General features: G+C 38.9%; 2 protein-coding genes and 9 non-coding genes across 12 annotated transcripts; 1 reads left to right on the top strand and 10 right to left on the bottom strand.

Annotated features, from left to right (window-relative positions):
• Positions 1-241: 241 nt before the first annotated feature.
• Positions 242-405, bottom strand: LOC145235142 (U1 spliceosomal RNA). Its single transcript, XR_013861648.1, has one exon. It is a non-coding gene; the product is annotated as a U1 spliceosomal RNA (small nuclear RNA).
• Positions 406-662: 257 nt separating this feature from the next.
• Positions 663-860, bottom strand: LOC145235155 (U2 spliceosomal RNA). The gene has a single exon (XR_013861661.1). It is a non-coding gene; the product is annotated as a U2 spliceosomal RNA (small nuclear RNA).
• A 386-nt stretch (positions 861-1,246) lies between these two features.
• LOC145235141 (U1 spliceosomal RNA) lies at positions 1,247-1,410 on the bottom strand. The gene has a single exon (XR_013861647.1). It is a non-coding gene; the product is annotated as a U1 spliceosomal RNA (small nuclear RNA).
• A 257-nt stretch (positions 1,411-1,667) lies between these two features.
• On the bottom strand, positions 1,668-1,865 carry LOC145235154 (U2 spliceosomal RNA). Its single transcript, XR_013861660.1, has one exon. It is a non-coding gene; the product is annotated as a U2 spliceosomal RNA (small nuclear RNA).
• Positions 1,866-2,251: 386 nt separating this feature from the next.
• LOC145235140 (U1 spliceosomal RNA) lies at positions 2,252-2,415 on the bottom strand. The gene has a single exon (XR_013861646.1). It is a non-coding gene; the product is annotated as a U1 spliceosomal RNA (small nuclear RNA).
• Positions 2,416-2,672: 257 nt separating this feature from the next.
• Positions 2,673-2,870, bottom strand: LOC145235153 (U2 spliceosomal RNA). The gene has a single exon (XR_013861659.1). It is a non-coding gene; the product is annotated as a U2 spliceosomal RNA (small nuclear RNA).
• Positions 2,871-3,256: 386 nt separating this feature from the next.
• On the bottom strand, positions 3,257-3,420 carry LOC145235139 (U1 spliceosomal RNA). The gene has a single exon (XR_013861645.1). It is a non-coding gene; the product is annotated as a U1 spliceosomal RNA (small nuclear RNA).
• A 257-nt stretch (positions 3,421-3,677) lies between these two features.
• Positions 3,678-3,875, bottom strand: LOC145235152 (U2 spliceosomal RNA). The gene has a single exon (XR_013861658.1). It is a non-coding gene; the product is annotated as a U2 spliceosomal RNA (small nuclear RNA).
• A 386-nt stretch (positions 3,876-4,261) lies between these two features.
• LOC145235138 (U1 spliceosomal RNA) lies at positions 4,262-4,425 on the bottom strand. The gene has a single exon (XR_013861644.1). It is a non-coding gene; the product is annotated as a U1 spliceosomal RNA (small nuclear RNA).
• Positions 4,426-4,678: 253 nt separating this feature from the next.
• On the top strand, positions 4,679-10,183 carry LOC145232320 (uncharacterized). Of its 2 annotated transcripts, none has more exons than XM_080096915.1 (9): positions 4,679-5,160; positions 5,464-5,560; positions 6,711-6,785; positions 7,034-7,214; positions 7,962-8,098; positions 8,209-8,435; positions 8,656-8,790; positions 9,069-9,254; positions 9,761-10,183. In XM_080096915.1, exons 4-9 carry the CDS (start codon positions 7,042-7,044, stop codon positions 9,893-9,895), a joined length of 993 nt encoding a protein of 330 aa, XP_079953041.1. In that variant the 5' UTR covers positions 4,679-5,160; positions 5,464-5,560; positions 6,711-6,785; positions 7,034-7,041; the 3' UTR covers positions 9,896-10,183. The 2 variants fall into 2 exon arrangements, with proteins under 2 accessions (XP_079953041.1, XP_079953040.1); XM_080096914.1 differs by having other exon boundaries at positions 4,679-5,180.
• A 2,200-nt stretch (positions 10,184-12,383) lies between these two features.
• On the bottom strand, positions 12,384-19,837 carry LOC145232319 (RCC1 and BTB domain-containing protein 1-like). Its single transcript, XM_080096913.1, has 13 exons — positions 19,771-19,837; positions 19,291-19,554; positions 18,957-19,107; positions 17,379-17,575; positions 17,231-17,323; positions 16,848-16,988; positions 16,443-16,565; positions 15,880-15,963; positions 15,482-15,583; positions 14,089-14,240; positions 13,875-14,026; positions 13,307-13,437; positions 12,384-13,030 (listed from the first exon to the last, which is right to left on the bottom strand). Exons 2-13 carry the CDS (start codon positions 19,498-19,500, stop codon positions 12,890-12,892), a joined length of 1,677 nt encoding a protein of 558 aa, XP_079953039.1. The 5' UTR covers positions 19,501-19,554; positions 19,771-19,837; the 3' UTR covers positions 12,384-12,889.
• Between the last annotated feature and the right edge of the window lie 13 nt (positions 19,838-19,850).

The raw sequence follows: 19,850 nt of genomic DNA, 5'->3' as shown, positions 1-19,850 counted from the left end.
CAGCTTTGTTGTGTTCTAATTCAAATTATATTTACGAATATATGACGTCACCAGGTGCATGGCAATAATATTTTTCTGATATACATTCAATCAGATACGTAGCTATGCGTTGCAGACACATTGCTATGGCGATGCGACGCTCCCCGGGTCGGCAATTACGCCTGTCTGGGAGAGAAAGCGCGAAGAGCAGCAGGAAGCAAACTGACCAGAGAGAACAAGCGATTGATTGATTAAGAATAATACGGGGTTAGCGCGAACGCAGAACCCACTAACAGAAATTGTACGGCCGAGTTACCCACATTTGGGGTAATCGCAAGGGTCAGCTAGGCCAAAGTGCAATGGCTAAGCCTCGCCTTGGGCCCACCGCCGGCCTGATCACGGTGAAGGCCCCCGTCAGGTAAGTATGATTTGGTTAACTTCAAGATCGACCCTCTTCATCTATACTTTTTTAGCGTTTGTTGTGAAAACGCCGACGTAATCGGACGTTTTCTCTACGCCCGATTGTTTCCCAATCGGCGGGTGGTACGGTACGTAGTAATTAGAACAGCAGGCTTGCGACGGTTTTAGCGCATGAAAATGTTGGCTACGAGGTGAGAAAAGAGGGTTTACAACAATATACGACGAAGAACTGGGATGAATTGCTTGATTTTCCCACCAAAGTGGGAATGTGGGCCGTGCCTGGAGGTAGTGCAATACCAGGACAACCCGTGGGCAGGGCGAGGCAAGCCTCGGCACCATACCCCCTGTCCAAAAATCAGGTTAATACAAAGACATGCAAGCGAATCGCTTGCGTCCCAGGTATTAAACTGAGAAGAACAGATACTACACTTGATCTTAGCTCTAAAGAGCCGAGAAGCGATGCCTAAACATATATTTAGGCCAACCAGAGCCTCACCTGTACAACTTCTGTTTGCTGGGGGCTCAGTGCAGCGCGAAACGTTTTTCCGAGGACCAAAACGATCGAGTAGCAGTCGTCATTCGACTCCCCTGGCACTATAGCCATGACAGCTTTGTTGTGTTCTAATTCAAATTATATTTACGAATATATGACGTCACCAGGTGCATGGCAATAATATTTTTCTGATATACATTCAATCAGATACGTAGCTATGCGTTGCAGACACATTGCTATGGCGATGCGACGCTCCCCGGGTCGGCAATTACGCCTGTCTGGGAGAGAAAGCGCGAAGAGCAGCAGGAAGCAAACTGACCAGAGAGAACAAGCGATTGATTGATTAAGAATAATACGGGGTTAGCGCGAACGCAGAACCCACTAACAGAAATTGTACGGCCGAGTTACCCACATTTGGGGTAATCGCAAGGGTCAGCTAGGCCAAAGTGCAATGGCTAAGCCTCGCCTTGGGCCCACCGCCGGCCTGATCACGGTGAAGGCCCCCGTCAGGTAAGTATGATTTGGTTAACTTCAAGATCGACCCTCTTCATCTATACTTTTTTAGCGTTTGTTGTGAAAACGCCGACGTAATCGGACGTTTTCTCTACGCCCGATTGTTTCCCAATCGGCGGGTGGTACGGTACGTAGTAATTAGAACAGCAGGCTTGCGACGGTTTTAGCGCATGAAAATGTTGGCTACGAGGTGAGAAAAGAGGGTTTACAACAATATACGACGAAGAACTGGGATGAATTGCTTGATTTTCCCACCAAAGTGGGAATGTGGGCCGTGCCTGGAGGTAGTGCAATACCAGGACAACCCGTGGGCAGGGCGAGGCAAGCCTCGGCACCATACCCCCTGTCCAAAAATCAGGTTAATACAAAGACATGCAAGCGAATCGCTTGCGTCCCAGGTATTAAACTGAGAAGAACAGATACTACACTTGATCTTAGCTCTAAAGAGCCGAGAAGCGATGCCTAAACATATATTTAGGCCAACCAGAGCCTCACCTGTACAACTTCTGTTTGCTGGGGGCTCAGTGCAGCGCGAAACGTTTTTCCGAGGACCAAAACGATCGAGTAGCAGTCGTCATTCGACTCCCCTGGCACTATAGCCATGACAGCTTTGTTGTGTTCTAATTCAAATTATATTTACGAATATATGACGTCACCAGGTGCATGGCAATAATATTTTTCTGATATACATTCAATCAGATACGTAGCTATGCGTTGCAGACACATTGCTATGGCGATGCGACGCTCCCCGGGTCGGCAATTACGCCTGTCTGGGAGAGAAAGCGCGAAGAGCAGCAGGAAGCAAACTGACCAGAGAGAACAAGCGATTGATTGATTAAGAATAATACGGGGTTAGCGCGAACGCAGAACCCACTAACAGAAATTGTACGGCCGAGTTACCCACATTTGGGGTAATCGCAAGGGTCAGCTAGGCCAAAGTGCAATGGCTAAGCCTCGCCTTGGGCCCACCGCCGGCCTGATCACGGTGAAGGCCCCCGTCAGGTAAGTATGATTTGGTTAACTTCAAGATCGACCCTCTTCATCTATACTTTTTTAGCGTTTGTTGTGAAAACGCCGACGTAATCGGACGTTTTCTCTACGCCCGATTGTTTCCCAATCGGCGGGTGGTACGGTACGTAGTAATTAGAACAGCAGGCTTGCGACGGTTTTAGCGCATGAAAATGTTGGCTACGAGGTGAGAAAAGAGGGTTTACAACAATATACGACGAAGAACTGGGATGAATTGCTTGATTTTCCCACCAAAGTGGGAATGTGGGCCGTGCCTGGAGGTAGTGCAATACCAGGACAACCCGTGGGCAGGGCGAGGCAAGCCTCGGCACCATACCCCCTGTCCAAAAATCAGGTTAATACAAAGACATGCAAGCGAATCGCTTGCGTCCCAGGTATTAAACTGAGAAGAACAGATACTACACTTGATCTTAGCTCTAAAGAGCCGAGAAGCGATGCCTAAACATATATTTAGGCCAACCAGAGCCTCACCTGTACAACTTCTGTTTGCTGGGGGCTCAGTGCAGCGCGAAACGTTTTTCCGAGGACCAAAACGATCGAGTAGCAGTCGTCATTCGACTCCCCTGGCACTATAGCCATGACAGCTTTGTTGTGTTCTAATTCAAATTATATTTACGAATATATGACGTCACCAGGTGCATGGCAATAATATTTTTCTGATATACATTCAATCAGATACGTAGCTATGCGTTGCAGACACATTGCTATGGCGATGCGACGCTCCCCGGGTCGGCAATTACGCCTGTCTGGGAGAGAAAGCGCGAAGAGCAGCAGGAAGCAAACTGACCAGAGAGAACAAGCGATTGATTGATTAAGAATAATACGGGGTTAGCGCGAACGCAGAACCCACTAACAGAAATTGTACGGCCGAGTTACCCACATTTGGGGTAATCGCAAGGGTCAGCTAGGCCAAAGTGCAATGGCTAAGCCTCGCCTTGGGCCCACCGCCGGCCTGATCACGGTGAAGGCCCCCGTCAGGTAAGTATGATTTGGTTAACTTCAAGATCGACCCTCTTCATCTATACTTTTTTAGCGTTTGTTGTGAAAACGCCGACGTAATCGGACGTTTTCTCTACGCCCGATTGTTTCCCAATCGGCGGGTGGTACGGTACGTAGTAATTAGAACAGCAGGCTTGCGACGGTTTTAGCGCATGAAAATGTTGGCTACGAGGTGAGAAAAGAGGGTTTACAACAATATACGACGAAGAACTGGGATGAATTGCTTGATTTTCCCACCAAAGTGGGAATGTGGGCCGTGCCTGGAGGTAGTGCAATACCAGGACAACCCGTGGGCAGGGCGAGGCAAGCCTCGGCACCATACCCCCTGTCCAAAAATCAGGTTAATACAAAGACATGCAAGCGAATCGCTTGCGTCCCAGGTATTAAACTGAGAAGAACAGATACTACACTTGATCTTAGCTCTAAAGAGCCGAGAAGCGATGCCTAAACATATATTTAGGCCAACCAGAGCCTCACCTGTACAACTTCTGTTTGCTGGGGGCTCAGTGCAGCGCGAAACGTTTTTCCGAGGACCAAAACGATCGAGTAGCAGTCGTCATTCGACTCCCCTGGCACTATAGCCATGACAGCTTTGTTGTGTTCTAATTCAAATTATATTTACGAATATATGACGTCACCAGGTGCATGGCAATAATATTTTTCTGATATACATTCAATCAGATACGTAGCTATGCGTTGCAGACACATTGCTATGGCGATGCGACGCTCCCCGGGTCGGCAATTACGCCTGTCTGGGAGAGAAAGCGCGAAGAGCAGCAGGAAGCAAACTGACCAGAGAGAACAAGCGATTGATTGATTAAGAATAATACGGGGTTAGCGCGAACGCAGAACCCACTAACAGAAATTGTACGGCCGAGTTACCCACATTTGGGGTAATCGCAAGGGTCAGCTAGGCCAAAGTGCAATGGCTAAGCCTCGCCTTGGGCCCACCGCCGGCCTGATCACGGTGAAGGCCCCCGTCAGGTAAGTATGATTTGGTTAACTTCAAGATCGACCCTCTTCATCTATACTTTTTTAGCGTTTGTTGTGAAAACGCCGACGTAATCGGACGTTTTCTCTACGCCCGATTGTTTCCCAATCGGCGGGTGGTACGGTACGTAGTAATTAGAACAGCAGGCTTGCGACGGTTTTAGCGCATGAAAATGTTGGCTACGAGGTGAGAAAAGAGGGTTTACAACAATATACGACGAAGAACTGGGATGAATTGCTTGATTTTCCCACCAAAGTGGGAATGTGGGCCGTGCCTGGATCTTTTGTGCATTCCTGCACTTATCACCACGTTTCGGTGCTTTCCCTGTTTTGATATAGCAATAAAAAGGAACACAAGATCGTCATAATTCTGGTGGCCATAGAAATAATATGATTTGTAAGGATTTTTTGACTATTTTGTCACCATGGATGGAAATTTAATCCATATTACCCTAAACTCATTGTTTTGTTTTAAATTTTGTCATTTAAAGCTCACAGTTTCATTTTGAATTTTATCGAATCGGGCTTCATATTTACGTTGCTGGTTACATGCTTGACTGGTTCGTCTTCGCTACGCAAATAATGCACAATAAAATTGCGCCTGTTTTGGGTTTGTTTTTGATTTAAATCTGTTTCAGTTCTCGCTTATACCTGTTTTAGAACAGTGTTGGTTGATTCTTTGCAGCCAACACATATTGATTATTGATTCTTGAAGCTATGAAACAAGCACAATAAAAGTGAAATTCCAGCATTTAAAGTGAAATTTCTGTTTTGTGATGTTGTGCAGGGTGCAACAATTTAACTGTGGCCAGTATTTCACTTTATGCCTAATCTAGGATGTTTAACTGAAAAAAGATTGTCAATTAAATACACATTCTTAGTTTGAAAGTTTGACATATTATTTAATGATTTTACAATTAATAAACTAAACTGTTGGGTAGTTGTAATTTTCTGCTGGTGTAAACTGAAAAATGTGCTTTCTGAATGTCAAAATTAGGAAATCCTAAGGATTGAGAAATAATAATTTATTGTGTTTTCAGATGGACCTGCTGTGTGCTTCTCTTTGCTTCTCTTCTGAACTTTGTTAATCGAAACATCATGTGCTATATTGAGTTTGGACATGTAAAGCATACTCAGGTGAGTGCTTACCAAGTACCATAACAGTATCAACAAATACTAGTTGTTTACAAGACTCCCCACGTTGTTCTTATCAATACTTGACTACTCTAAACATTGTTCTTGTCAATACTTGAACCTGCAGTGCAAATTTATATTGTAAAGTAGTTTTAATAAGTAACTAAGTGAAATACTTTTCTGCTTATTGCGAATTTATATGTCAGCTTTAGCTGTTCTACATAGCCTGGTCCAAATAATTGATTGTATAACTGACTGTTAGCTGTTTAGATCTCATAGCAGATAAACACTGCAAGTTGAATAACATTATTTAGCAGAAAAAAAACCATACTTACTACTGGAATGTATACAGCAGTATGCACTGTTTTTGTCTGTAAATAAGGTATTTCCATCATATATGTTGACAGATCAGTGCAAAACACACTGATACAAATTTTATCTGGTAAAATAAAATTTATTGAAACTGTCAGCTTATATTAAAACTGTTTTTTTTCTTAATGTGTCTGTGCTAAATGCCAATTTTAAGGTGTACAATATTTAGTTGACAACCAGAAAAGCTCTAAAAGTTTAAATTCAATTCATAAAGTTTCATCGACTAGATGTTTAGCTTTTTCTCAAAAAATATGTATTTAAAAATAGTTTGTTACAATATAATAATAATTGCAATAATAAAGATGGTTTAAATGTGGTAAACCATAATTTTACAAAGTTGAGAAATACTGGACTACAAGATAAGAAGTGTGTAGTTTTGCTCACAGTGAATCTTAAACTATTCAATTCTGTTTTGTAACTGTCCCAAGTGTATGAGAAAATGATTAAACCTATAAACTTTTCGAATTTAATTTTGTTCAAATCATAGCTATTAGATGTCAATTTGACTGTATGACATTGTAATAATATATTATAAAGAGGGAACATAAAATACATAAGGAGTTACTTCTGTTAGATGTCAATTTGACTGTATGACATTGTAATAATATATTATAAAGAGGGAACATAAAATACATAAGGAGTTACTTCTGTTGATCGTATTTGTATCATTGGTAAAATGGTTTCAGCTTGAAATTCATATTACTTCTAAAGATGTTTAAAGTAAAGATGTTTTGGTATCGTGTCACATTAACCATATTTATATGTTGCCTCACACCCACAGTCCACTCCAATAAAACACCACAGCCAGATGCAGAGAGACACATCAAAGAATTCACTCAAGTTTCACAGCATGCCGGTGCGTGATTGCTTTAATAAACATTTTAAATATAATTCATTTAAGCCCAAATGTCGTTTTTACCAACCGAAAATCGAGGCTTCAAGCTTATTTTATTTTTTCCGAACCAAAAACTGAAATAAACATTTGATGATTTTGTGTATTGCCTCTTTTAAGTTAGCCAAGGATTTAGTCCACTGGGTGTTTCGACCCGTCTAATATATCGTTTAAGTTTGATAAGTAATAAAAGATGCATATTTGTTTTACAGTGAAAGGCATGCGACTTGCAGAGGAAGTAATTTACGGCAATCTCACCAAAAGTGAAACGCAGTCGTTTAACGTTTTATTGCATTCCACATCTACTTTTAAATTCTACACAACATCTGGTTCAGCAGTTTGTTATGGATCATCAAAGGTGTCCTCTCCCGACGCTTCCAATAATGAGTTTATGTAAGGCCGAAAAACTGTTAATCTAATTGGGTTACGTTCAGTGCCCACTAAATAGCGCTATTTCGTATGTTAAAACATTCTTAGAATTAATTGTATTGAGTTGAGTTGAGTTGAGTTGAGTTTATTTCGCTTGGTGAAAGACAACATAGCAACACTATTGCACTAAAACAATCACCAAGCCGGAAATAGCTGCGCAACGTTAAGACGTTATGAAGCGCAAAAAAGTGTCGGGCACAATTGGTGGATAGTAGTTGAACGCGCTGCAGCTACACCGTATTATAAGGCGTTATGTATTACTGGCAAAAACTCGCAAACTGGATCAAAAGGACCATATTTCACCTCAAGTTACGTATACCGCATTTGAGAATATAAGCCCAATAATGGTAAATGAGGTAATATTATTTTAATTGCAAAAATAGTTTCAGCCGTTTTCCACAAGCAAATCCACAAAAACACAATTTCGCTAAACTTGCCCAAAGTATGTGTCTGTCTATGAAAACTCCTTAGCAGGTAGTATCATGCGGTGTGGAGTACCACCGCTTTTGATAATGTTAGGATATGAAAGCCTATTCTGCAGACTGTATTTAATGTCATTGGCTACTAGAACACTATTTGTTGCAATTATAATACGTACAAGCTTACTGACTGATTTTTAACTGCATTGTTCGCTTCAAGTATGTGTTTTTTGCAAAAGGCGTTCAAAGTAATTGGTGTTTACACACTTTACAGGTTTATTGTATAATACAGGCTGTATTCAAACGATACACACGTGGAAGACGCATACGAATATTCCGTGGATGAAAACACCACACTGTGCTTTTTAGTGGAGGGGACTTCCCAAAACCTTACAGTGTTTTATTTGGAAATCAATAAATCAGAACTGCGTATGTATTTTGATTTTTTACAGTAAACTATCTTTAATCATAACAACAATAAAGCCAGGATGTAATGTAAAAAAAATTATACGATTATAACAACTGGACTTAATATTCAGCGGATTCAGAAGATGAAGAAAGTAATAAAACTACGACAACGCAATCGTCTAAAACCCAAACACCAAAGAACAATTCATCTAAACTTAGCACTGAGGAGATAGTCGGAATTACTGTTGGTTGCATTGCTATTGCTGTTGTGATTGCTATCTTACTTTACCTGTGGCTGCGCGATGAAAATCCAAATAAGGTCGAACCTGAGGAATCAAAAAGTTCCATGGCGACAAACGTAAATAATGATAAATCAAGATTGTATTGGGCAACAACGATAGGAATTGTGCGTGATAAAAAGGAATTGTGTTTATCAATTCAATTTATTAAACCAATCTAAATTAAGATACATTTTGGTTCAGTAAAAAAAATACTTTGAACCAATCTAATTTGAGATATAATTACTTACATTTTTAGTTTAATTAAAAAAAAAAAAACTTAAATAGTAATTTTCCCAGGCTCAGGCAGCGATTATGGAAGTTCAGCAAACACAGATTCATGAAATAAGACAGTACAGTCGGCCGCCAGCTGGGGTCCACGAGGTCATGAAAGCTGTATATCTCTTACTGGGACACGAATCAAGTGAACTTACGGTATTTTTCGCTGTCTTTGGCTGGCCACTGGATTCCCAACTGTTGGGTATAACGGTTTCTGACCATGTACTGGTTTATGATACGATAAGCTGTTATGTTATGCTTGTGGCTAAAAGACGTAACAGTGGTGTAACATAACAAAAAACTTTTGTAAATTGTAATTTTTTTGAGGTTTGTTAGATTGTCACAACCTAATTTTGGATGAATTAATGAATGATGAATCACAAGTGTTCGGGAACCAATGTTCCTGGACTAACATTGCTCACTTATGTTTTCAGCATTGGCAGGACATTCAAAGGTTGTTAGGGGAACGGGGAACAAGAAACATCAGGACACGCGTGTTGGAAGTTGACCCTCGAAACATTACGATTCAACAAGCAAGAAATGCAAAGGAACAAACTAAATCACTTGATACAGAAGCTGTTCAAAAAATAAGTGTCGGGCTCACTCTGTTTTATCAGTTTGTAAGTTTACTGCTGTAGGATTTACAAAATAGAAATCATAAAAAGGGACAGCTATAAGCAAATTTAATCAGTTCACAAGTGATAAGTTATATTTTACACTTGTAGACATCGTCAGTTTCTATATTTTATTTTTATTTTTTTAAATATTTTTTTATTATTGCATTTGTTCGTTATCTTTAAGGTTCGCATGTTTAGGTTTTTTGTTTGGGTGTTGGTGCGCTTTATATAACACCCTAAGCGTAGCGAGCTTATGCTTGACCGTTAAACATGTTTCCAGCTTTGAGTAACACTGTTTTTCCCTTATTTCACAAATCTCTTTATTTGTTGACGAACCGACTACGGTAATTAAATATTTATACATATCTCTTTGAATTGTTTGGACTAATTTCCACATAATATGCTCTTCTTTTTCATTGCTTGTGCCAAAAAAGGAATAACAAAGCTAAAACATGACACGTACTGCCTAGGCTATAAGGTAACTGGGATTTAATGTGCTCGTTGTTTAGGTTTGTAGCATGATCGATGAAGTTGAGAAAATAGAAGCGGACGAAAATTACTCACCTAATCGCTTCGCTGCTCAGGGTAGAGTCCTTCACACTACTACTGTTAATGCTGAAGAGATGTCAGAAACAATGGCATAGAAAGTGTGGGTCCTAAAACGAAAGCTGCTTGTGCACTGTGCTGATTTTTTAGTACTACTGTTTTGAAACAGAAGTTTTTGTTCATGATATGATTCCCGACAATAATTTATTTTAGATACATAACGAACTTAATTGCCAAATAGGTTGCTACTGTTTGTTGTGTAGCCTACAATGTAGGAAAATATTTTATATCCATGAATGAGATGCAATTTTTGTATCAATTTCCGTAATACGTGACAGTCTCTCCCTAACGCAGGTAGGGCAAACAATAAATAACACTTAACGGTCTGATGTTGTGGCTTATCTTCCACTAGCAACAGCCTGGCCTGGCCAATAGCCAAAAACAACAACAAGCACCTGCGGTTAAAATGGGAGTAAAGGCCAGCGTTAAAAATGGGTAAATATTTAGTTATGGCCAAGAAGAGGCAACGTCATGTAGCACCTATACAGCTTAAGTTTTATTGTATTTTTGGCGAACGTAAAGTCAACAGGTATATGTTGATTTTTGTTAAGTTAAAAAAAAAACGACTTATACAGTTAATAACCAATGTTAACTTATAGTCGGCCATTGACAAATAATTATAGTGTCTCACAAAACGAACGGCCGTTTTTGTACAAGACGTTTGACAATGAAAGATGCGAAAGGGATTCGTAAACTGCTGATCTATTATTTGGATGAAGAAGTAACCTCAAAATGTTTGCACCTTTCAGTTGTTGAAAAGGACGTCCTTGTTAACACCTATATAAAGGTGATATATTTTCTCATAACGTTTAGGACAACAACTAAGTTACAGCCTAAAGGTAATATCTAGCTTGCATTTTTAAAGTTTCGCACTTTAAAGTTAAGCAACAATTAACCAGCAGTCATATTTCTGCAAGAAAAACTATAGTAATTTTTTTTTTGCTATTCCACAAGACGTGTCGCTGGGAGTCTTTGATGTTAAATCGAATGAAATGTGTTCTTGCGTTTTGGCCACAGAATGGAAACACTATCTACATCCAGAGAGTTTTAAAACTGGCGAACATACTCCTTCGCTTATTAAGTTAATAAGGGTAAGCATTACATAAACGCCTAAGTTACATATTATCGCTTATAACATGTAATCGCCGCTCATAACATATAAAGATATAATCCGGCCGCGGCCGGTGCCGGTCGGCGAGATGTTCGTTACCGGGCCGTATAGTTTTTAGGTTAAATGCTTTGAAACATTTTCCTTGTTTCTTGTGGATGATGAGCTAATTTAAGATTTTTTATTGCTGAATGTTTGTATTTCTTGAAGGCCGGTCCACGAAGTTTCAAAAACGGTCAAAAAAACGTGAAGCTTAAATCAGTAGTTCTCAAACTGTGCGTCGCGACGCCCTGGTACGTCGTTTCATTTTTCAAGAGCGTCGCAGAATAGTTCCGTTTCGTGGCTTTTAGTTGTTGTATCAATAAACACAACTTTAATAATAAGTTTTCTCATAAACCTTTATTTGCTGGTGCGTCGCAAGTCCAGTAAAACTTGTCCAGGGGCGTCGCTACAAAAAAGTTTGAGAACCACTGGCCTAAATGGTTGTTTACTAAACGCAGATCAAATAAAAAAACACTTTTAATTTTATTATTGACAGTAGGCTAAGTACCTACAAGCTATTTTCAGTTCGATGAATTTATGTTAGAAGACATATCACGAATTGCGAATGGCAAAACTTACTTGCACTCGGAGATATTAATTGTGAACCCAACATTTCAACGACAATTAAGGTCTTGGGGTGCACTTAATGCGAAGGTCAGTGAGGCAATGTTCATGTGGCATAGTCATGAGATCTAAAGATGTTTGCTCATGTACTCTTTATTTATTCCTATTGTTTCAACAGGCTTGAAGATATAGCACTGGAGAAGAAGTATGAAATGATTATAGGAGTTGTTAACACAAATAAATCATTGGAGCTGGTGAAAAAAAATCGGATCACAACAACATAATCCTGTTTTATATTCAAAATATAAGGATGCAGGGAGCGGTGAAAGAATCTTTGAGGATATTCCACCATCTAACACCGGTGCGGTGTTTTGGTACAAAGTCCTGCATTCCAAGCGCAGTTGTCTGTAAATACATTGTTTCCAAGTTGATAGCTAAGACGTGCCAAAATGTTTTCTTCCTACCTTGATATCTAATGATTTCGTCCTTGGACACTGTGTGCTATATATGGTAATTTTTGATGACAAATGCTAATAAAAATCATAAAGCTCAAACGTCGACCTGAGGTAAAAAAACTACTCCAGTTACTCCAGTTTGTACGTGTTTTAGCACATTACCTACTTTGATTACCGCAAATAAAATTACAACAGTTTAGGGACATAAAACAACTAGTTTTCAAATATTATGTTGCAACGTGAAATGCGAGAAGATCACCCCGCCGCACAAAATGCCAAATTATATCTAAGCCAATCCACCTTTCACGTAGGATAGTCAGAGTGGCGGAATGTTTTAGATTCTCTTCGTTAAGACAATTTTCACTGAATTTGATGTATTTCCAAACGACGAAACGAACGATGTTTTTACGGATAAAAAAATGTCAGCACATAAAGATGACAAATGGTTAGTCAGGTGTGCAACATAACTTAAGTGCGAAAAAAAGTTTTCAAGGAGAAGAAAAGGCAGCGAAGCACCTTTTGTCTGGCAATGGAACTTAACATACGTTACAAAAAATCTTTTTTTGTTTTTTTTTGGTTCAGCAAACATTAGGAACAGACAAAAGTGAGCAAAAATCACATGGCGAAACAGAAATCAAATTGCAAAATGATGTTTACTGTTTTGAACAAAGAAAGAAAACATACAAAGTCTTGTATTTCCGCATTTTAAAGTTTACAACCCAACCGCCAGGACAAAAGTTGCATCTAAGGCATTTCGACTGAATTGCCACACAAAAATCATACTATGGACAACAAAAACAGTTTACATGATAACATCACGTTTTGGAACACTGTGGGTAAAATAAATTATATATCCTATGAGGCTAGCGCTTGAAGGCTCCCTTCGCTGCAGCTTGAAGGATAAAGTTCAACATCATTTCTTTGTCAAGGATTCGAAAACTGTCGGTTTGAACCACGCGTGTCATGTGGTTGAGACAAAACTGAAAACAGAAGTCAAGAAGATCCTGTGGAAGACACAAGCACAGGACAGGTAGTAATGACAAATACGAAACCGACATGTTAAAATCTCAGTTTGCCCGCAAAATTCCCGCATTTCTGCTTTATTGTTGTCGTTCCAAAAAACAACATTTTAGGCCGAAACACAAACACTGAATTTAAAATTTTAGAATTTAATACAAAATCACTTTAAAATCATCAAACTTTGAAGAAATTGTTACATTTGCATACATTTTTTTGCAGATAATAATGATCATTTAATCAAAGCCTAGAACTTAACCAACCTGTGCTTGGTATTTGATTGCAGCTGCGTAAAGTAAAGCCGCATTTTCCTCGTTAATTCCTTCTTTGATAAGACGCTGACATTGGAATTTTAAACCATTTTCACAGTACGATGTTGCCAGGTCCAGTAAACCTGAAAAAAAAAATTAATTTAAACAACACGTATGCCCTTTACCAACAATAACCACCAAAATAGTGATAAGCAAATCTTGGGAGACGATGAAGGAGACTTTAGATCAGGAATAGAAAAAAAAAACGCGTGTGGTAACATGTGGTTAAATGAAAATATATTTTAGCTCCTTATGACCATAACAAGACAAAAACATAGCGATAATTTTGTTGGTGTCTATTATGAACGAAAACGAAAACGCAGTCATACTGGGTGCTTTTTAATTATTGTACAAATTACGCACAAAATAGTTGGCAAGCAAAGCCATTACTACTTGGACATAACAAGCACGTGGCATTCACAAGGTTCCCGACCCCTCCTTTACAGCAGGCAAAACTGCCGACTGATCCAAAAACAGGTCCAAAGGTTTAGAAACGGTATAAATATTATAGAACTCTTACCTATGGCATCTTCGGGTGGCAGTTCAACGTGATCGGTATAAAGCCATTGCAAGAAGGAATAAACTACGGAGTAACTGTACCCGTTAATTTCCACCGTGTCTTGGTTATTTTCTCCCCAATGAGACTGGAACATTCGACGAAAATAATCGCACCTACGTACAAATTATATTTATCAGTGAAAAGGCGGGATGAAAAAAGGAACCCTTCTATACACCTTATTTTTAATAGAGCCTTGTGAACATAGATTACTTTTCCCTCGCTGACAATTTTGAGGTCAGATGTCGCTTCGTCATTGAAAGCAGCCGACACGCTCTGGTGAACAGACGGCTCCGCTTCACTGCAAACCACCATTGGTCGCCAACTAATCTACAATACAAAATTAAATACTAAACAAAATGCGACCCTTTGTTTCGTTTCTGAGCAGTTTAATGAACTACTGTTACTAAACCACTGCCCAATAGTCATTTTTTTTAACTTAACTGTAAATTGCATTTGGAAAATCGACGCGCAAGACAAAGGTATGGTTCGCGTTTTAATTAAACTAAATCGAATGCATTAGCCCTTTGGAGTTAGAGGTGGCAAATGTCAGGTCCACAGTATACAGTAATAGAGTAAGCGTAACGAAACACCGGAACAATATAGCATAATGTGTTCACCAATGTATATATCTCAATAACCTTACGTATTTTTAGTAGGCATGTAGTCAAAACACTGTAATATTTCATTCATTATGTCACTTTTCAACAAAGACACTAACGTAAACACAGCGGGGTCCAATCAGGTTAAACCAGGGGTCTTCAACCTTTTTGGCTCAATCGCCCCCTTGTTAAGGCAATGTCTCCAAATCGCCCCCATGAGATTGTTATTTGTATAAAAGTTCTGCTTTTTGAGCAGACGTGGGCGGTTAGATTCAGCCAGCAACACGAAAGCTTCAGTTAACAGCTAAAACCTAATTTAATTGCTACTACAACACGCAAGATCCATTTCACGCACTTCTTTTAACTAACGCATCTAAGATTTGTTAAAATTTATTACATTATAGACAAAACAATTACGATTATGCGCCAATAATCGCCTTCTTTTGTTGAAAACAACGGGGTAGTACTCTGTAGAGCAGAAGTCCAAATGATACAAATACTTCGCAGTTTGGGAAGCGCTTGTAGGAAGTGTGAAAGCGAAACAAGTTTGAGGTAAAGCTCATTACCGTTGTATTAAAAAAGTATGGCCCGTCACCATACATAGCCGGAATAAAGTGTCCCCTGTGGTAAATTAAATGCCCAACCTGGTCACGAGATCACAAAAAGTACAAAAAATCACCAGTAAACACAATGTATTCAAATAGCAACATGTTTAAGCTGATGCGTCCCTTATCCCTGGTGTTTGTTAGCAACACGTATTGTATCTGGTTGTAAGTTAAAGTTAGCTGAGTCTCACAGTTCTTGTACATATTAAAACAATCAGTAACGTTGAAATCGCCCCCCTTTGAAGTAAAATCGCCCCCCCAACTTCCAAAATTGTCACCATCGCCCCCTCGGTGGACGAAATCGCCCCCTGGGGGGCGATATCGCCCCCGTTGAATAACCCTGGGTTAAACTAACACAACATACCGGAGGTCCACTAAAATGGGCGAAAACGGCGTTGAGGTTGGTAAATGACGTCAATTTTGGTTCTGCGGTCGGCTGCTGACGTAACTGTCCCCACATCCATACCTGTGTTAAAATATATTGCAATTTACAACCAGACTATTTCGAAATAGCTAATACGTATATACCAACGCAAAGCTGTGTAGCCAAACCTGCAAACGTTACACCTAACGTCTTTTAGAAACACATTTATTACATATTTTCATTTAAAGTAGTTTATTTGCTTGTGCGTTTCAAACTGCAGATTATGCTTGCTCTTCATTTTTATCCAGTGCAATAAAGTTGTCAAACGAATCAACATATTCAATCGAGACGATGTATGTTATAGCTAGACTTAATGAAAAACGTTTTTTGTAATTTACCTGTCCGTTTTGGTTTTGAGCAGCAGAACAATGCGAATAATGCGAAGCAGCGATCGTTACCACCCGTCCCATGTTAGATGCAACCTGCAGGAAAGGGCAAAGAAGCCGCATAAAACATGTAGTCATTTATGCTGCGGTAACTCTTATAATCTTATAGGCTTGCAACACAAATGCAGGTAAGACGACAACTTAATTTGACATGGCCTTTTTGATTTAAAGTAAGCATTGATTTAATATTATTAAGTGTTTCAATGAGTAAAGGACAATCTCATGTAGGATACAAATGCACAAGATTCCTAATGAAAAGTGCTTATTGCTGTTCAAAAAATCAATGGCTTGATCCAACTCTACTGTGTTTAATCGCACTTGCAAAGCATTAGGATAAAGTGTGGTATTTGCATCAGGGCAATATGTAATGTAAGTGTAACTTGGCCTTAGGTGTTATGTGGCACCAGTTTTGAAATCCTTTTCTCAGTAAAAACGCTTATATTTATACTTGCATTTAAAAACCTATAATTTAAAATTGACCATCTTTACATGCACTACTGTGACAATGACCTCACTTGCAATGGTGTAACAGTGTTGGCTTTGTTTCCAGATCCTAGTTGTCCATAACTATTGGCTCCCCAACCAAACACCACACCATCATCGGTTAACGCCAAAGTGTGGGCATAACCGCATATCACCTACAAATTAGTAAAATTAAATTACAAGGCAGTTTTGACCACATTTATTTGACTTAACCGAGTTGATCTTTTCGCATGTATGTCATTTAACATTGCATGTATGTCATTTAAGAAAGGCATAAATGTTCAATCAGAAACATATAGGTACATGGGCACAAACATTTTCAGATAAAAAGTTTAAACTGCATCTGATAAAATGTGTAAAACTGCATCTGTTGTATTTATCCAGCAAAGTTTAATGATAAAGCAAATCTAAAATGCCTTGTTTATTGTTTATCATACCTGCTGTATAACAACACCCTGTAGTGCAGCAATTCGACATGGGTTTGTTTGATTAACATTGTTTCCTACACCCAACTGTCCATTACCATTATAACCCCATGAATAAACCTCTCCTCCATCTGTCACTGCTATTGAGGCAGTCTGCAATGGAAATTCTATTTCATTGATACAACTTGAGCGTTTAAGCTTTTACAAATATGACATTAACTGCAGTGCAAACCTTGACACAAGAAAATGGCCAAAATAGTGTGGAATAAACTGAGTACACAATAAAAAATGAGTGCTTTTGAAATTTTTCATTTAGGCAACAATTTTAGGTATGTAAAGGGTTGAATTTTCTGACAAAAACAAAAACCATTAAAAAAAAAAAAATGGTGACTAACCTGTCCACAGCCAATGTTAATAATTTTCTTGTTTCCAATGCAAGCTGTAACTTTTCTTGGTGCCCCTTGGTTTGATGTAGAACCTGAACCAACCTGAAACATGACCAAAAGTATTGGGACTACATTACACTCAAATGAAACATGTTACCTGTCCACAGTTGTTGTAACCCCATGCCCAAACCTCCCCATCAACAGTGAGTACCATTGAGTGGTGGCTACCACAAGCAACCTGAATTGCTTTCTTGCAAAAGTGCCGCGACAAAGGAGATGGAATTAAACCTGGGGCAGTCCCGCCATTGCCCAGTTGCATGTAACTGTTGTGACCCCAAGTAAAAACATCCCCATCTATCAAAACAAGAAACTCATTTTTCTTGGTTTTACTGCTAAAGCAGGGGTGCAAAAATGCGGTCGCACGGTCGCGCCGCGCGACCAACAAACTTGCGTGCGCGACCGCAGTTTCAAGTCACAGTTACAAGTGGTCTATATTTTTTTAATTGATTCTCAGAACCAAATCTTCGTATGATGCGTCCTATAACGTAAATCAATACATGGATGTTGTTGTATTTAGGGTTAGCCCGTTAATACAGTATTACCTGATGCTATTTGTGGCATCGCTACTCATCCGATACTTAGGTGGCATCGGAACAAATACCGATACATTTATTAACGAGTAAAACGTGCTTTAGTCTGCTATTTGTGCACCTAAGTTTGCAAACAGTCACTTGACACGGACTTTTGACTCAGTTGCCATTGTAACGCAATCTCTGCATCAGGTTTAAAAGTTTGCTGTTTGCATCTGTAAACACGTAAGACGAGCCGAAAGACCGATTTGCCGAATCAGCAATTTTAACGACGATTCGTCAGGCGTCGGGTTAAAAACTGGATATCGGGCAAGCCCCAATTCCAAAACCTATGCCAATAAGTTATGCCGTGATGTTTTTGAAGCACAGTGCTCCACAACCTGCCGCCGTATGCGTACTCGGAGACGAATTAGTGCGGTCGCGACACTGTATATGGAAGTATATGTGTTGGCGGTAACGCGTTGATTTAAACTTAATTTTAGGCTATAAAACTGGTATAAATAGATTATTCGGGGCTACTAGGGTGATCTCGGTAGCAATACGTGACAGAGTTTTTTGTACGCTATTGTGTGCGAACAATGCCAAATGTCAGGCAACAAACAACTTAACAATTTAGATAGTGGCGTCATTAACAATTGAAACAAATCATTAAGCTGTTCAGTTCAATCTATGGATTAGGCATAAACTTTCAGGTCCAAGCAAATGGAATAATGTGAAATAAATCAAAATTCTTTAAATCACTAGATTATAAACAATTTGAGATATTTGGTGGCCGTTTGTAAAATAGGAACCTGCGATATGGCTATTAGTGGCGAAATGGTTGTGCATTAGGTGGAAAAAGACACATACACAAAAACGTATGCGCTACTAAAATATTTTGCGCGCTACCAGATTCCGAAAAAATTTTTGCACCCCTGTGCTAAAGTATTTTAATAAATATTTTTTTAGGAAAAATATTAAACTGTTGCACCGTTAACCAAGAAGACAAGTAAGAAACAAATACATTACATAAAATATACCATAGTTCTAAATACAAGCAGTAAATCACAGAAACTATTAGCATTGAAGCCAATGTAATTTGAAAAGTTTACAAGTAAAATTAGATGTTACGCACAAATATATTTTTACATTTACAAAAATCTTACCTTCTGTTAGCACAAGAACATGTGGTCCACAACCTGATGACATTCCAACAATCTTTTTTCCATTAAAACTTTCAACACATCTGGGTTCCAAAGAATTGATATTGTCCCCGACACCCAAACATCCACTAGTGTTCATGCCTATGCCATATGTCTGCACACACAAAAAATATATACCTTTGGTTTGGTGATGATTTGCAATGAATGTCAAAATGTAACATTCAAATCTGGACATCAAATACACATACAAAGTGTCAGCATAAACCAATGCTAAAGTTTGGTTTGAAACAGACACAATACGAATATATATTTCTACTGCACATTTATTGGTAATAACCTTATCATCCAACGTAGTGAAGAGTAGTTCTGTTCCAAATTGGCCAAAAGTGTAAACTCGGCTAATTTTCATGCGAATTTCATTGGGAACTAAGTTAAGTAGAGGCCATAAGTCCATATCACGGGATCTGTTGCTTCCTATCAATTGATTCCTTGAAGAAAGAGCTTCTGATGCAACTATATCACCTTTAACTTTTGAAGAGACTGCCATTTTTTTGGATAGAAGCCAAATGTTGACAAGAAATTCAAGTTTATTGGAATGTTTCTGCAATTAAAAATGCAGTGAACATCAAAATAATAACATCAATTTATATGCACCATTTTGGAAACCTGTCTAAAGTAGACCACATACAGTTATGTTAAAGTGTCCTACAGAACTGTAACAAAAAAAATTAAGAAAATGTTTGCTATGTGTTAGTGCCAAAATAAACAGTAATAGCTTTAATGAAACTATTTTATACACTAGCCACAAGATACAAACCTCAACACAGTTGAATTCAGTTAGTTAGCAAACATTTTCCATTTTCAGTTCAATGTACAGTTCTGTTTCAACAGTTTAAC

This window comes from Phallusia mammillata, chromosome 6 (assembly GCF_965637545.1).
Source record: "Phallusia mammillata chromosome 6, kaPhaMamm4.hap1.1, whole genome shotgun sequence".
Taxonomy (NCBI): Eukaryota; Metazoa; Chordata; class Ascidiacea; order Phlebobranchia; family Ascidiidae; genus Phallusia; species Phallusia mammillata.
Note: the sequence above shows the minus strand (reverse complement) of the source record. Positions and strands in the feature narration are given on the sequence as shown.